This window comes from Erpetoichthys calabaricus, chromosome 1 (assembly GCF_900747795.2).
Source record: "Erpetoichthys calabaricus chromosome 1, fErpCal1.3, whole genome shotgun sequence".
NCBI lineage: Eukaryota > Metazoa > Chordata > Cladistia > Polypteriformes > Polypteridae > Erpetoichthys > Erpetoichthys calabaricus.
The window spans coordinates 300,033,745-300,052,425 of record NC_041394.2 but is presented as its reverse complement, the minus strand read 5'-3'; the positions used below and the strand labels follow the sequence as shown (position 1 = coordinate 300,052,425).

General features: G+C 34.1%; 1 protein-coding gene across 1 annotated transcript in view; it reads right to left on the bottom strand.

Moving 5' to 3' along the window:
* ptprq (protein tyrosine phosphatase receptor type Q) overlaps positions 1-18,681 on the bottom strand; it is a 354,834-nt gene that overhangs the window by 127,952 nt on the left and 208,201 nt on the right. The window contains exons 31-38 of the mRNA XM_051930873.1: positions 17,321-17,602; positions 16,042-16,323; positions 13,241-13,525; positions 11,999-12,181; positions 9,850-9,951; positions 7,887-8,007; positions 6,916-7,076; positions 5,049-5,197 (exon numbers count right to left, since the gene is read on the bottom strand). Of these exons, the coding sequence (XP_051786833.1) occupies positions 5,049-5,197; positions 6,916-7,076; positions 7,887-8,007; positions 9,850-9,951; positions 11,999-12,181; positions 13,241-13,525; positions 16,042-16,323; positions 17,321-17,602 (1,565 nt within the window). The remainder of the gene's footprint in view (positions 1-5,048; positions 5,198-6,915; positions 7,077-7,886; positions 8,008-9,849; positions 9,952-11,998; positions 12,182-13,240; positions 13,526-16,041; positions 16,324-17,320; positions 17,603-18,681) is intronic.

Genomic DNA, 18,681 nt, shown 5'->3' with positions numbered 1-18,681 from the left:
ACATTTCAATTTTGCTCAGGTTCAAAGGTTGGTAGACAAAGTCATAGAGGCAAGATTGCATTGGTTTGGACATGTGCAGAGGAGAGATGCTGTATGTACTGGGAAAAGGATGTTAAAGATAGAGCTGCCAGTTAAGAGGAAAAGAGGAAGGCCTAATAGAAGGTTTATGGATGTGTTGAGAGAGAACATGTAGGTGATGGGTGTGACAGAGCAAGATGCAGAGGACAGAAAGAGATGGAAAAAGATGATCCGCTGTGGCAACCCCTAATGAAAGCAGCCAAAAGAAAAAGAAGAAGAAGATGAAGAAATGACAAGTAAAGGGAAAACTCACACAGATGATTAAGTCAGGCAGAAAAACATGGCAAAAATAAATATTGAGACAGTTAAGGTATTTGTTAACCAAACGTGTTTTATACACTGAATGGCCTGTCAAACTCTTCTTGCTTGTATATCATTTCTATGTCAATGTAGAAAGCCAGGGGCCAATATGGGACAATATGGTATTCCATCCCACTATGAATAGTGTTTTGGAAGGAAAACCTTTACAGACAGCTTTAGGAATAAACAAGAGTATCTGGAGAACTATCCCCATGCCTAGTAAATTCCACACAGGTAGAAAGACAAATTGAGACAGAATTTGAACTTAACACTTTGGAAATGTAAGGAAGAAGTGCTAATGATTTATCCCAAGTCCACAAATTTAAATACATATTTTAGTGGCATTTATTGTGCAGGCTATTGACCAAAAGATGGTGGAGAAACCACAAATACCTTCTAGCATCTATATTAAATTTATATATACAATTTATTAGGATTCCAAACACTTTATTTCACAATGTGTTATGGCATTGATTTTATTTCACCGCTGAGGTAATTAATTCAGCATTGCACATAAGAAGTCAAAGTAAGGATTCTGACACAGCATTCCTTTTTTATAAGTCTGGCTGTTGACCTAGTAATATTAAAAACCAAGCCGATGTTACATAATAGTCTTTAGGTCCTGTATTTATATGATGAAACATCTTACTGCAGCATTGGTCTCGTCATGTCTGAGCTACTGCAGCTCTCTAGAGTACAGGCTCAGTTTACCGCATCTGGTGTTCAGCCAGCCAAGGTGGGCACATTTTTATCCTTTTTTCACGTAACTACATTGGCTCTCTTCTCTGTAGCAGCACATATTAAAGTTTAAATCCTTTCTGGTTGCATAAAAACTGGTCAATGGTAAAAACCTATATATATAGAGTCTACTGATGAATGGTGCCTGGTGATGCCACCTTTGCATGGCATCAAATCTGAATCCAGACTCTTTTCATGTGTAGCTTCTAGCTGGTGGAATGAGCTGCCTGTCATGATTCAAACTGCTGATTCCCTCAATGTGTTTAAGAAGTGTTTGAAAATTCTCTTGTCCAGTGAATTTCTGTCTAATTAATATTGGCTTTGTTAGGATCTTGTAAACAAGGAAGTGTGACTAGCTTGCATTTTGTTCTGAGCTCTTCACTTGTAATGATCGATTTTGTAACCTTATCATGTAACACCTGTTTCCAAACAGTCCCCCAGATGGATGTTAACTTGATAATGTTGATCTCTTTTGTAAATCTCTATTGATAAAAGCATCTGCTAAGCAAAAAATGTAAATGTAATATAGGGTGGTCTACTGGGTAAAAGGTGCCATTTCAATTCCCAGTATAGTCTTACTGAGTAATGCTGAAAAAGGCACTTAACTTGTTAGTGCTCAAAGTATGTGGATATTATTTGCATCCAATGTTATATATACCCTGCTCAGCCTCTGTGAAGGACCTTGACCATGGGAAAGGTGCAATATAAATAAAACAATGATACTGTTTATAAATCAATGATTTATAATTTGTTTTTATTTCAGAAATATTTAAAGATACTTCTCATTCAGGTTGGGGATCATGCACTGATACAGCACGTTGGCACACCCACCAAAAGATGAAACAGCTTGGCATCCCAGTTGGCAGCCCCCCAGTCCAGTCCCACCCTTCAGAAATTACCATCTATCTGCCACAGCCAGGTAATTATGTGGACATTCCCTTGGTCTGATCCAGCTGCTTGGGTCCTCAGCAATGAGGAGCCGGATCACCCTTGGAGAATCACTCCATTTGGCTGTAGTGCCGTAACTGACATTCCATCACAATGCAGGTGCCTCATTCGGGATTTCATCAGTAACAACTTAACACTAGAATTACCAAAGCCTACGAAAAAACTAGTAGATCCGTCCCACCTTAAATCCCTTCGCATATCTCTTTTGTCTTGTAAATGTGTTGATAAGCAGCAAGCAGCTTACTATCACATCCCCCCACCACTGCACAGTTTTCTCAGCTCAAGTCTGTTTACCTGCGTGTCAGTTGCTTAGAGTTGTATAGAGTGAGAAGTCAAGCAAAATTACACCTTTTATAATCACTGTATCGTTATTTGGAACACATGCATTTCATGTGTGTTCCGTGTTTACAATAATCTATGTAAACACATCGTTAAAGCATAAATGTTTTTCATGTTTTAGTAATAATTGACAAAACGTAGACATGAAGTGTATAATGTGTGAAGCCTGAAGTCCAAATATCAAGTAAAAACTTTTACAAAAGGTACAAATATCACAGAACAAGTGTACTTCTATTCAAGAATATAACTGCAGAAAAAGAACCCGCATTAGGGTGCGACATTGTCACCCCTTTCATATGATCGCATTGGTGGTGCAACGGTAACAACTGTTGACTGGTAATCAAAACTTCACGGGTTCGATCCCAGGCGACTCTGTTTTGAGAATGAGCTGCTCTTATTCTTACTATTTTAGAATAAAAACATACATTTGATTTGAGTCTGTAACAGCCAGTGTAAATTTATGATATTTGTAAAGGTTAGCTTTGTTTTTTTTTTTTTTATTCAGTTTTATTCTCTCAGTCGCGTTCACGCTTTCCCCGATCTGACACTGCTGTTTTCACATAAAGATGTCCTATAACAGAGGTGAACTCAGATGATGACGAGGGTTTTACATCGAAGAAAGAATGCACGTCGCACTTTTGCCGTCGTTGTACTTTGTATATGTACACGGGAAGCTCTGCAGCTTTACGCTGTACGAAGATAAGTACAGTAAATAAATCAAGGTAAATAGGTAAATAACATTTGATCTGGCTCTTATTATATACAAAGTACAGAGATGGCAGCTTCCACCTGCAGCTATAGACTCTTCAGTACGTGAGCGACTCTCCACGCTAGTGTTTAGATCTGGACGGTGTATGTGCTGCAAAGAAACTCTGCTGATATTTGAGTTTGTGATTAATGAGAACCCTCAGTGCCAGGATGCAGTTGATGGTAGACTTCTTAGGTGTAAAACCAGACTCCTCTGGTCCCTGATAGGTGAGCAAGTGTTCATGGATCCTATTGAGGATGACTCTAGCAAGGATCTTACCAGGCACCAAGAGCAGTGTTATCCCCCTGTAGTTGCTGCAATCCAGGTTATCACCCTTTCCTTTCCAGATAGGGATTGACAAGCCCCATTTTCTAGTCAGTTAGGATGATGCCTGTCTACCACATGGAAGCAAAGATTGCTTGCAATGCCAGTCATTCAGTATAACTAGTGTTCTCCAGAAGAGAAAAATTTAATTTTTTTATAGTTCAGAGTGACATAAATCTCTCTGAAGCACACAAAAGGAAAATGAACAAAGAACATAATACTCATAAAAGAGAGAACAATGTGAGACTTAGCCTACTTTTCTGTGTTATATAGGGGTGAACGGTGGTACTTATTTTAAATGTAAACAATATTTTGAGCTGAACATGCAGAACTAGCCAAATAACCAAAACGTACACTTTTTTTTTTCTTTTACCATTACTGACTCTTGAGCCATTTTATATCTCTATTTTTAAAACAAAGGGCCTTCAGTATTACAATCTGAAAAAAGTATTATCTGCAAGCAGAATTTTTATTTCAGAAAAATGTAAAGAATCAAATAACTTATTACATGATTATATTTAGATGTATCACCTTACTGCAAGATAAATAGCTGGAATGAAACAAGTACTGCTTCCCAGCTAGACCACACAAACTGGTATAACTTAATCTATATGTCTGTCCTTAAAAGTCATGTCAATGACTCCTTTGACTATAGCACATTTTCTAAACAATCAATCTCCACAAATAAAAACTTTTTGTAAAATACTTCTGTTCGTTAAGGATACCTGCATGATCCAAAAAGCTTATTGATTTATATTCATCAAAATGTGACAGTAGATTTAAAGAATCTTAAGTTAAAGACAGAATTAATGCTGTAATATAATATATAACAGTATATTTTTGAAACAACTAGATAACAGACCTCACTTAAAACACTTTAAAATCAGTCTTTGTCTTTAAAATCTGAATTTCATTCTTCCTTGAAGATCAACCCTCAGAAAACAAACTTTTTTGTTAAGACTTGAAGAACTAGAAATTCATTGGACTGGGGGAACAAACTTATTTATGAAACAAATCACATTAATATCACTGAATCAGATCACACTTCTAACTCAGTGAGATAAACTGACCAAATCATTTCAGATGTTTAGAGATATAAAAATCTAAGAAATGCTAATTAAATGTAATGTTATTATTTGATGTTAAAAATATAAATGTGAAAAATCAGTTCTGAAATACAAATATTGTTACAAATGCTTGTAGCAGGCATGCCTTTTACCTCTCTGTTTTTAAATGCCTAAACAACACTGCATTTTAAATGTTCGAGTTACACTAGAATAAATAGGTAGAATATACCTCTCTTTTACAGATAAAAAAGGCTTTGAAATATACAGTAACAACATATCAGTGCCTATCTGAGCAGCAGGGTATTAACTAACTGAAGATAGGGCATCCTCATTCTCACATTCACATAAGAGGAAATCAAAATAAACTGAAAGTAAACATGAAATCGTCATATAGAGCACATCTCCTCGATGTACTGTGTAGGTTATAATATTTTTGGTTAATTTGTTTACATTCATTTGTAGAATAATAAATATAAACCACAATTAATATAATAAAATAATGTTACCTGACTGTAAATATTTCCTGAGCTGTTACTGTAGTAAACAGTGTAAAACTGAATGATACCATTAGGTTTGGAAGGAGGCATCCACAACACTTCTATTGATGTGGAGCTGATGTTTACGTAAGACAAGTTTCCTGGTGGATCAGCTGGTGCTGAAATATAACAAGAAAAAGAAAGTTTTAGGTTTTAAATGTTACAGTATGTTTAGACATTGCATTTAATAAATTCACAGTATACACAGAATGTGTATTAAACTTCTATTTGGTAAAAAGGTGAACTAATAGGAAAATGACAAAATAGAAGTAAGTTCTTAAAATTATGGAAAAAAAAAAAAATATTTCAATTTTTCTTTAAGGAATTCAAATATCACAGCTCTTTTCTTAGCAGTATGAGAGAGTAAAAATTACCAGCTTATTAACCCTTAATTACTCACACCATTTCTCATCTCATTAAGTACTTGCACTGTGTACTTTATGCACCAGTGTTAAAATGGTTATTTATGTGCATGCTGTGAGGTTGTAAAATAAAATATTGCAATAATTTTAAATTGTACATGTTTTTAATGTAATTTAATACCATATCACTGAATACTATGACACAGTCTAGGAATATCTGAAAATAAACCTGATCCACTTCTCCAGTGCTCATTCGTCACCGGTCACACTTTCATCCACTGCAGGATTTGCACATGTATTACATTTCACTTCAGTTGTTGAATGTTCTTTGCAGACAAAGTCATTGCAAGAAGAAGATTTCATCATTGTCATACATACGTAAGTACCCGCATGGTGTACCATATGCATCATATAAAACGTACGACTGTGCATCCACTCATGAAACCGGCTGGGGGCACACTGGAGGGAAACCAATGCGACACTATACTTGTAGTGAATCAAGCTGAGGATAGATGGCGAATGATGTTGGTAGGTTCAAGTAAAAGGACTTTGGACAAAAATAACTGAGATTGGTGTACAAAGTACACTAGAGTAAGTAGTTTAGGGTTAAACAATGAGACCATTAAGTGGTAAAATTACTCACTGATTGTGAAACGTGTTGTAACAAAAGCCTACAGACACAGGAGTCCCTGAGGACTGAAACTGTTTTACAGGCTTCACATTTTGGCATGCAGAATATAATACCATAAAAAGTGCATCTATATAACCAGAGAAATGTCACCTAAGAATGTGAATCGCATTGCTCATAAAATTTAAGAAAATAATGACAGTGAAGAGAAGAGTCAAGGAGAAGGAACTGGCCAAAACTTAAAGCTTAAAGATAAAAACAAGCTATTTTGATCACACTAGATTAGCACATATTGACATTAACTTTAAACCAACATTAAATATTAAAATCCTGACAACAGATTTTAGAAAAACAGTGTTGAATTTCAAACACATCATTTAAAAAATTAAACATTATGCTGTTTTGATGAATGAAAAAATCCTGATTTAGAGAATTTGTTATACATTGAACCTTTTTTCATACAGCATTCTTAATATCCCTGCTTTGAAACGCTTCTCTGTTTTTAGGCTCTTACGCATTTTGTGAAAGTATACAATGTGAAGGAGTTATAAAGAATGTCTGGTTGTAGAGATTTTCCATCAAAGTAACAAATGGATTTAACTTTGTAAGAGAAAAAAATCTGAAGGAATGGGTTGTTTCTGAGTATGTGTTTCCTAAATATGCACCTATGTTTTAGTTTCCTGTTACTCTTTTTGTTAGAATCAAGATACCAGGATTAACCTGATTCTGGAATAAAACAGAAAATTCACAAACAGATCAAAATACATTGAAAACAAAAAAAAAATACATATAAACAAAACTTCAGGGTGATTACTTTTGTATTTTATCTATTACAGTATACACTCACCTCCTTCAGATGTGTGGAATACTACAGCTTCACTCTTTACTCCTCCATCACCAAGTCTAGTACTTGAGGTGACATAAGCATGATATTCACTGTTGCTTTCTAGGTCATCCAGCAATACAGACATGTTCGAAACATTTTGAACTATTTCTTTTGTTTCACTCCTTTATCATTAATCCACAAGACAAAATGAATTGGAATTATTAATTAGAATGAAATGATTATTTCCAAAAAAAGAAAAGATTGTTTACATTTCAGAAAGATACAAACATGTTACAAAGCACACATATATTTGTAAAAGTCAGTTCTTATTTAATTCAGCATGCTGACATACTCTAAGTAATTTAATAAATCTGGTAAATAATGTATTAAATTATGGAATATTTTTCAATTTACCAGTCAATCTATGTTCCTACCCTCACCTATGGTCATGAGCTATGGGTAGTGACCGAAAGAACGAGATCGCGAATACAAGCGGCTGAAATGAGTTTCCTCCGCAGAGTGTCTGGGCTCTCCCTTAAAGATAGGGTGAGAAGCTCAGTCATCCAGGAGGGGCTCAGAGTCTAGCCGCTGCTCCTCCGCATCGAGAGGAGTCAGATGAGGTGGCTCGGGCATCTGATCAGGATGCCTCCTGGACGCCTCCCTGGTGAGGTGTTCTGGGCACGTCCAACCGGGAGGAGGCCCCGGGGAAGACCCAGGACACGTTGGAGGAACTATGTCTCCCGGCTGGCCTGGGAACGCCTTGGGATTCTCCTGGAAGAGCTAGAAGAAGTGGCCGGAGAGAGGGAAGTCTGGGCATCTCTGCTCAAGCTGCTGCCCCCGCGACCCGACCTCGGATAAGCGGAAGAGGATGGATGGATGGATGGATTTATTATGGAAAATGTTATGCAGAACCATCACACATTAATGGTTTAACATTAATTGTAAAGTCTAAAGAGATTAATGAGTGATTGGATAGAAAATAAACAGCTTACCATACATGAATTGTATAATATTTTATTTCTCCGTTTGGATGCAAAGGTGGTTTCCATGACAATTTTACAACAGAATCAGGCATATGTTTAACAGAGAGAGCACGTGGAGGAGAACTTGGAACTGCAAGTATGAATAAGCACATTATTTTAACATTCGTTTACACAACAGCATTAACATTGACTTTCAGGTATTAACATGAAAGATGAATATTCACTGCAATACTTGTTCATCAATAATTACATACATACAAGAAAGTTTCCGCACTTTTATATTTTCATTTGAAACGGTGAAGGGGGGAGGAATAGTAACTGGGCATTAAAAGATTGGTATGACGCTGTGAAAATTGCATTGCAAACAAAAGTGACTATGCAGAAAAGTGATGTAATTTGTTTTTGAAATTCTTAATAAATAGAATTTTAAAAAAGTGCAGAAACTTTTTGAATGTCCCTCGCAGTTTGTATGGTTAAAACAAAAATCAGAATTAGAATTGTTTTTATTTTCCGGTACTTAATGTACAAGAATTTAACTTGGTAGCTTTGGAGTTGCTTATAACAGGACACAACATCAATACAAATAACATAAATAACATACCTGTACATTATAAAAAGTTGCAGAATAGAGCAATTTCAAAGGAAATGTGCAAATGAAAGTATGTGTGTGTGTGTGTGTGTGTGTGTGTATGGAGTGCATTCACATACACATGCACACATACACACACACAAAACATGCATATGCATACACATACACACACACACTTTCATATATGAAAGACCACTCAAATAAGAAAGTAAGACAGGTTAAATTACTGATTTGTGAGGGCTAGGGCTCTAAGAAAGAAACTGTTTAGGTGTCTATTAGTTTTAGCTTTAGTTGATCTACAGTATTTATGAAAGGGGAGTTTTGGGACCAAGCACCCAGACCAGAATGAGATAAGTCAGTGTTGATGCTTTTGACATGGTTTATGACACTAGGTGCAGACAGGTCTGCAACAGATGGAATAGTAAAGCCAATTATTTTCTCAGCAGACCCCACAACACACTGTAAGTTATTTTTGGATTTGGCAATTCCTCAACCAAACCAGATAACAGTTGAGAATATGATCACTCTTTGAATTATGGCTTAGTATAAGTGAACTAGGATGGCAACATTTAGTTTCTTTAGTTGGGGTAAAAAAATACATCCACTGATTAGCCTTTTTAATGATGGAAGTGGTGTTAATATCTCACCTGAGACAGTTTGTGATAATTGTGCCCAAACATTTATATTGAAAGTTGAATCATTAATTTCTAGAGAGATATGTTGTAACTGCTGTTTGCAGCAGTTAATTACCATTTTCAGGAATTACACTATTTACTACAAAGGGTTTGGTAACCCTTTGTAGATATCAATAAGCAGATGGCCATTATTGACTTGACATTTGGATAAGAAATGTGAAGCTAAAAAATCAGGCAAATAAAACGCAAATTTCTTACTCAGCAGAACATTAAAACCTCATAAAATCTAAATATCTCAGGCAGTTGAGCTGCTGTAAACTGCACCCAAAACAAAGCACATTTTTAAGTCGTTTAAATTAGAGTAATGCTCAAAATGTTTTAGCCAATTTATCACCATAATATTCAACTGCATTTTAAAGTACATTTTAGTATCACAAAAAAAATTCACAGTGATGAACCAGGGCACCTTAGGAGATGGTTCTTGACTTGTGCAAGATGCTGCTAAGGTCAGCTCTGGCCCCTGCAACTCTGAATTGAATATAGTGGGTTTCAAATTGAATATATAAACAGGAAACATATTCAGTTGGCCGTAAATGATTATTACTATAAAAATATAATTCTTCAATAACATAAAAAGTAGAAAATACAAACATTCCTCATGTTAAAAATATACACTACATTACTTAAATTTACATCAAATTATCAATACTCCAGCCATTAGTAATAATGATAATAAAAATGTATTTACCGTCTTCACCAGTCAAAATAGTGATGTTTTTACTCCGGACACCTTCACCTTTGCTTGTGGAAGCTGATAACTGAATTGTGTAATTGGTATATTTACGTAAACCTACAAATTGTAAATAAAGCATAATTAAATAAAAAATACACTTTAAACGCAAAACACAGTTGGTTGCAGTAGCTATCACTGTCATTCATCTCCAAGGGGCTGATGTTATATTCACAGTTGCAGTTACCCTTTCACTCTCATTTTCAAGTTTTTGAGCAATTTACTTTATTAAAATGTAAGAAGGTTCACGGCTATTTTCTATAATCAGGTAAATATATTATGAGGGATGTGCTTTTGGCTACAATACCTGTAAATCTTGCTACTTTGCTTGCATGAAGACTGCTCTTCATTGCACTAATAAACAAGAACAATCAAGTTAGGAAAACTTGGGTGTTGTTTGCCAAAATCTGAGACATTCTTTTCTTTTATTGAATGATTATGTCATCAATTAAGCAATGAAATCTGTATTCTTTAAAACATATAATTGTTTGCTTCTTCCCATTCTATTTTAATTTCTGGAAGTGTGTCCTGTGATGGACTGAAGCAATGTCTAGGTTGGATCTTACCTTGCACTCTCAGCTGACAGGGGGGAGTCAAGTTCCCCAAAACATATGTTGTCAGGGCCATCTCATAATGTACAATATCTTACACAAGATTGCTACATTAATCCTGTTCCTGAATATATTTATTTACTAAATGTTTATGTTTAACTTTTTATGCCAGTATTAGCAATATTATTGCTTTATACCTGTAAATTAAGTTAGTTTTATACTATTGTATAAACTGCATATTCTACCATCCAGCCACTCATTTTCTAACTTATATATGTAGTTTAGGGTTGTGGGGTGCTGGTACCTATCCCGGGAGAACTAGGTGCAACTCTGGTTGGGATGCCTACTAATCAAAGTGGCAAACTCACACTTGGTCAGATCCACACTGGGCCAATTTTGAATCAGCAGTTTACAAGAAATGAATGTGTAAACTTTGATTTAGACTGGGGACTTTGCAAAGATACAGAAACCTTACCACTTTGTTACATTCAATATACAGTGTTTCTACACTGATTTACAATGTTGCTTCAAAGTGAGTAACCCATGTTTGTTTAATTTGCATATACAATTTGTTTTAAAAAGCAAAGGCTTCGTACACTGCACATGACAGATTGGAGTTAAAAACTGACAAGTATTACAGAATAAGTGTTATAAACATAACAAAAACTTTAAGGACAACAGACTATTCAGTCCAACATAGCTTTGTCAATTCTTACAAAAGCTGTATAAAAACAATATCAGGACAAGATTTTAAAGAACCTCAGATTACTCCTGTTAACTAGACTGCATTTTATTATTTTGCATGTACTGTATTAATTAATTTCTATATGAAGCAACAAATTACAATGTTGCTATGAAAATTGCCATTAAACACCACCCATCTTGTCCCCGTTTTTTTGTTAAAGAATTAATTTTAAAGTAACAGATGGCATTTCCCATACTCTTTTCCTTCATAATAATAAACACTTCTATCACATTACAATTTAAACTAAAAAGATTAACTCATTCAGTACTTCCTCCAAGCTCATATCACACAGTTATGATACCAGTCCAGCTCCTCATTTTTGTATTTCACCTAGCTCTGTTATGTCTTTTTTATAATATGAAGATCAATAGTTCACATAATCTTCCAGATGAAGACACATAAGAGCCATAGCTTAAACTCCTTCTGTATACTGTTTGGTTCTATTCAGTGATCAGTCCACTGTGACTCCCATGTCATCCTAATATGGTGTACTTCATGTTGCAGACCTATTATATCTCAAAGTTTGTGTAAAACTGAACACTGATTTACATTCAAATTTAAAAGCCATAAATCTGCTCAATTAAAATTCTGTGCAGGTTCACATTTAACGTTTTTGTGGATTCATAGGAATCTACCTATCCCCTAGTTTAGTGCTTTCTACAGATTTGAGCAACATGTTTATTACATTTATTTATCTAAATAATTTATAGGAATTAAAAACAACAAAAACAGCATCATCATATAATTTGAAAAAAAAAACTCATTACTTCTTGTGTGGAATAATGGTACATTAAAAGAGGAGAGTACTGACCTGTTATATTATTTGTTAAAAATGTTGTGTTTACAATTTGCAACACAGTCTCATTTTGTGGTGTCAAAAATATTGTATACTTTCTAATGATTCCATTTGGGAGCCTTGGTGGAAGAAACAAAATCTGTATTGTTGTCGATGACAGAACTTTAAATGTGATATTTTCTGGGGCGCTATCTGGCACTGAAAAAAAATCCAATATTTGTTTGCATTATTTTCAAAATCAAGGCATTCATTTTATAGTTTGCTGATTGTTTATCCAAACTACATACACATATAGTACATCTTAAGACTTTGTAAAGTTAGGTTACTTCTTCAGAGTCATGCAGTGAGTCAACAGTGTAAACTTAGCAGGCAGCTTTGTGGTCAACTGCCTTAGACATGAGGTCACTTAACACAATTCCTTAAGCTGCACAAGGACTGCAGTTTGAGTCTTAACTGCAATGCTGAGATTGTTTCCAAAACATAAAACAAAAAGAAAAATTAAAAGCAAGTAGTTCATGTCTTTTTACTGTTATTTTCATAACTGTAAGATTTTAGTAATTCTACAGATATGGGTCATATGTAAAATGTAGTGCATTTACTAGTGGAAGATGGCTTTCTTGGCACGCATAAATCAAATTGAAAACCCTATTTTTATTGTTTAATATGTGAATATTTATAAATATGAATAGCTGAATTAAGCTGCTAGGAAAGTTAAAGAAATTTTACAGAAAAATCCTCTTTTGGATATACCTGCCTTTGTGTTTTTTAAATCTAAGCTTTACACTTATGTTATGTTGTTTCTTCTAGATGTAGTTTGCCATTTTAATACTATTCTGCCAGTGATGGAAAAGTCTCAAAAGAAGAAATTACTGGGAGGATCAACCCCCATAAACTGTATTTTTTTTTGTTATTGCTCAGTGCTGGAAGAATCAAGACTTGTATGTAAATAATTAATGCTTTTCTCATTTTAATTATAGTCCAATGATCCCTGTATTTTGTATAGTGTTCTACCTTAGGTAAAGCTGTCCACAAGTGTCTGCAGGTCTATACCACTAAAGAGGAGACAAACAAAAAATATGAAATATTCCATAACAAATACTGTTACACATACATGCATAGGCAATATTAAAGTGAATTAGTAATGTAACAATTAGTGTCATTTTTAAAATCATATTATTATTAATCATTATTAGTGTATTTTATTGTATACACATCTTCAGGTTAGTAGAAGAAGAACTGTACTGATATATATTTTACCATCTTCCTCTGTATGAATGGAGAGAGTTTCACTGGATTGTCTGCCTTTCCCTTTGGTTGTGTAGGCTGTTACAGTTAAAGAGTAGACACTGTTTTTCTGGAGCTCCCTAAGGACCACACACTGTTTTGTTGTGTTTCTATATTCTCGAATGCCATTAGCACCCATATAACAAATAGTGTACAACACTATCTTGCCATTTGGGAAAAAAGGTGGTAAGTAACAGAGCTGAAGTGAAGCAGAACTTAGATTACTGTATGATAGATTATGAGGTGCATCATCAGGAACTGCAGAAAAAAATATTGAATAAAAAAGGTGAACATAAACATTATTCAGAAACCGTTTGAGATCTAACAGGTAGCATAATTTTTAATTTTTGTATGCAACCAGAAAGCACAAAAAATAAAATTACTACTTCTGTAAATGCTATGGCAGAGACAATCCCTCTTTAAATACTCTTTCATATAGCATGTAGTCTTGGAAGTATAACAGTACAAATAATTTCTCACTGTATTTGAACAGGAAATTTAAATGGACTTTGTATTAACCTGTTTTTAGATACCTTTCATCTTATCATCTTGTTTGTTATAAAGTATCAAGCTTCACCATAGCTATAAAACTTTAAAAGTAAAACGTATTACAAGCTCAAAAAATGTTGCTTTGCTACATATACTCAATTGCGCAATAAAATACTTGTCAGCAATATTTCAATTTGAAAGCACTGATAATTAGGACTTTAATGGCACTGTGCTAATGTTCACAAAACTCGTAAGATGAAAAAAGAAAATATGCTGTTTTCATAAGTATTCAGACATTGTGTTATATAGATGCTTTACGTTTTCACAGACAAAAACAATTTAATACAAATGACCTCCATTAGTGTATAGTTAAAATAAGGGCCACATTTTTCTAGAAAAGTCTCAAGGTAAAGATATAATTATTCAGGCTATGAATTTGAAAGACAGCTTTAAAAATCAAGACTAAAGAGCATTCCAAAAAAGTTTGAAATAAAAATACAAATGCATAACGTAGGTAGTGCTTTTATGTCCGAATGGGCACTGTTGATTCAATTATCAGGAAGTGAAAGCTACAATAAACTACCTGGGAATGAGCATCCCTTGAAACTAGTGATGAATGAAACAAGGATGTTTCAATTTGTGTACAGTTTTGAGAAACTGACACTAAATTAATTTTGTAGGCGATTTCTCAATTGCAAAACAGAAAACTCACTAAAAAGTTTTTTTAAAGTGTTAAAGTTTTTTTGGAGTGGGAAACAAGGAATACTACTCCCTAAATTCTCTTTCACACTTCTGTCTTTAACTGTGTTCTTTTCTGCAGATGCATAATCAATTTTATTAATGCCTCTTGTTAACATCACCACAGATGAGTGCAGTGCATTTTTTTAAATGTGACATGCTGCATATTTTTCACATAAAGATGCACTAAAAATGCACCATTTTGCACATTTCTCTCTTTTCTTCATGGGAAAATCTAACTGCATGGAAACACTGTGGTTAGTTAGCAACCACCCTTTTTTGTTTCTGATTCCTACAGATTCCGGCCAAGCTCCATGAAGTTTCAAGTTCCTTTTTTGTCTCCAATGCATCTTTAGGATTGCAATAGCCAAGACAATCATCATTATTGTAAAAGTGGGAATCGAACAACCAGAACAAGTATGGTGGCTCAACAAACAAATGAGTACTTTTATTTCAATTGATCTTTATTTAAATACTAAATTACAGGCAGAATTAATGCATGTATGTGCTTCTAGACAGGACTAAACACCTCTCTTCTTGTGTCAATTGCACAAATTGTGCTAGTTTTTTTGTGTGAAAGTGAAACAGAGTTTGTTGTGACTTCAGTTTTCGAAAATCATTTTGCTCATTACAATTGAAAACAGGAAGACTTAAGAGAAAAGCACACAGAGAAGCCAAAGGTCACTAAAGGAGCTACAGAGTTCAGTAGCTGAGAGTGGTGTAAAGCTGCACCAGTCCATCATATCAGGAGATCTGCATAACACTTGCCTACTTCGGATAGTGACAGAACAGAGGCCAATTACTCAAACAGAATTATATAACATCCAAATATGGATTCTGAAAAAAAAAAAACATAAGATCTACGCAGTTGTGATATGGGAAATGGTTTCAGATGAGTCCAAGATAGTGCTTTTAGATAAAGTTCATAGAGATATGTGCTATGTACTGTTACACTGCCCACACCTGAAAATACCATGCTTACAGTGAAGTGAGGTGAAGGCAGCTGCTGTGGGTCTGCTTTTCTGCAGCTGGGGTGGGAAATCTGGTTAAAAAAATACTTGAATGAATGTTGGAAAACAACAAGCAAGAGTCTGCTAAAAAAAACAAATCTTACACAAAAGGACAATGATCCCAAACACAAGGCCAATCAAACCTTTGGGATGGCTCAGGAGCAAAAAGTTCAGTGTCCCAAAATACCCCAGTCAAAGTCCTGATCTCAATCCAATTGACAATCTGTGACTTTATTTGAAAACTGTAGTGGACAACAATCATCATACTAACCTGAACAACCCAGAACATTTCTGGGGATTAGCAATTATGCAAACAGCATATTTCCTTTTCTTCATAAGATTTTTTTTTTTCAAAATACAAGAGTGTAATATTAAAGTAGTTTTTACTTTCTGTGCTTTGACATAAAAATATCATAGATAATAATATTTTAGTTTTGGATTTGTTATTCAGTAAAGTCAAAGAATTGGTGAAATGTCTAAAAGCTTTTGCACTGCTCTGTTTATACATGTTAATACATGTTTTTCTTGGTAACTTACCATCTTCCATAGTTATTATATTTAAAATATCACTTGTCTGGTTTCCATTTCCAAATTTTGTGTTAGCAGATACTGTCAGCTGGTAGCGTGCATATTTCCTTAGGTTGGATAGAATAACTTGTGTACTGTTGCTGGTAAGGTTCAGAGAGTGGGATGCATTCCAATATTGTATAGTGTAGGATAATATAATGCCATTGGCATGCAGAGGGGATATCCATGAAACTTCCACCTTGGTGGAACTAATGGCCTCATATGTCAAATTAAACGGTGGACTGCCAGGAGCTGCAAAAATAACAGAAGAATAATAACTTTACTGAAAACTATGACTTGAATGCCTATGCACTATTATCAGCTTTATAGATAGATAGATAGATAGATAGATAGATAGATAGATAGATAGATAGATAGATAGATAGATAGATAGATAGATAGATAGATAGATAGATACAGCTAATTCATCCATTCACAGAACATATTTCATTTGCCTAATACTATTTAATCAATACATTCTATAATGCTCTGTAACAATTTACAGCATTTAGTGTTTACATTAGAACTGGGATATCACAATTCAAGTTGCAATTGCTTTTTAACCTAATCTGTGTGCTTATGTTTGTAAATGTGTAAATGATGTATGGTTTCACTAATCCTGTATTGCACTGAAGCTGTAAACATCAGCTTACCTGGTGCTTTCAGAATACAAGGCCTTGAGTTCATGGCCAGCCTGTCTATGTGAGGATGTGATATACGGAGGGACAAGACCCTGAGCAATTTTTCCCCAGCAGCAAATAAATTAATTTGTCTACATATACAGCTTTGGAAAAAATGGAATCACAGTATTTAAAATGATAATGATTTCAGTTATAGTATACATCACTCTGCATTGCATTATTATTACTATTTTATTTAATAATGTTTTCTGGATGAATCTGAAGAGGTTATTTAAAGCATTTCTCTTGACACTGGACATTTATATACAACTGCACTTTCTGTATGAAGCACTTTGGAATAGTGTTCACAATGGAATGTTCAATTTAACATAAAATGTTGATTGGCAACTTGTAAATATCTTTACAAGGCATAAAATGTAATTTAGTAAGAAAAATAGTTAAATAAATATTTCAGTGTAATAAAACACCTTGGTAAGGTAGACACGTAGCATCTGCATTTTTACTCTAAATTAGTGAAGAAGTGGTTATAATTAAAAATGTTATTATTGATTACACTTCTACATCTACAGAAACTCAATAAACTCTACAGAGGAATAACAATCACTTACCACTTTCATCAGTCAATACCGTAAAAACTGAAGATGACTGGTTCCCATGCCCATATCTTGTATATGCTTTTACAGAAAAATTATAGACAGTGTATGGTTTAAGGTTCTGAAGTATAATGTTTGTTCCTGAAGTATTTAGCTTAAACATGCCAGTTTTGCTAACATATATTGCCTCATAATACTGTATTATTCCATTAGGCTTATCTGGAGGTGACCAATGTAAGTTAGCAGAGGTAGCAGTAACATTTTTAACTGTGATGTTCTGAGGAGGTGACTCTGGCTCTAAAAAAAAAATAACATCATTAAACATGTTAATCTAGTTCAGTTAAATATAATTATTAAAGTAATTTCCATTAGTGATACATTTTAACTCCTTTTTAAACAAAATAGAACACAATACAATACTGCCAGAACTAAAAAGGACATTAAAAACACAATGTTTTTGCTGTATATATTTTTTTATACTGTAGAATGACCTGATTAAACATAAAAGTATAAATATGGTGTTCTTTTAACTTTTTTGGGTTACAGATAATTATTGACAAAAATAAAGTAATTGTAACTGATTACTAATATTTGGCTACAAAATATGAAGAAATAATAATCATACTAGAATTTTGTAAGCTAAGAAATATATATAAAAAATACCTCTTTTATCATTTATCTAAATACCAGTGAAAACTGCTTAGATATCTTGATCAAAGAAAAATAAACTTAGCTCACTTTTTTCTTGATTTCTTGCTTAAATTTTGCTCAGCAACAAATGAGGCTAATGTAACTTAAGTATTTAAGAAAAAAATTCAGATCAGCATGGAATAAAATTAGGGTAGCTGCAATAACATTTGTGTATTAAAGTACAACAAATGAGATAAACTTGTGGTAAAATACAGAACTACAGAACTTCTGTTATTGAAGAACCATTGGAAGTACCCTTCTGACAATAGAAATGAAGGAGATGCTTAAGACTATACATACATTTTGAGAAAAAAGTGTAAATTGCACTGTTTGTTCTATCTGTACAGCTATGAGTTAGTCAAAACCATCATATTGCGATTGTTTTTACACATATTTGAATTTGAAGTACTATATTGACTTTATGTTAACTATTATTGCTGCTTAGATAGCAAGACTGAAAGCACATAAAGACATAATAATAAGTTAAATTGACTAAGGATGCTTCAAAATTGGTCAGTTTTAACACCAATTCAACATGCCCTTGGACCATGTGTAGCAGACTACAGTCAATAAAAAGTGTTGTTCCTTACCACCAATGAGTGCAGAAATTGAAAGCTATATACATTGTCTGACATATTCACAACTGAAATAAACATGATCACCTTTATTAACTTCTGCAGTTCAAG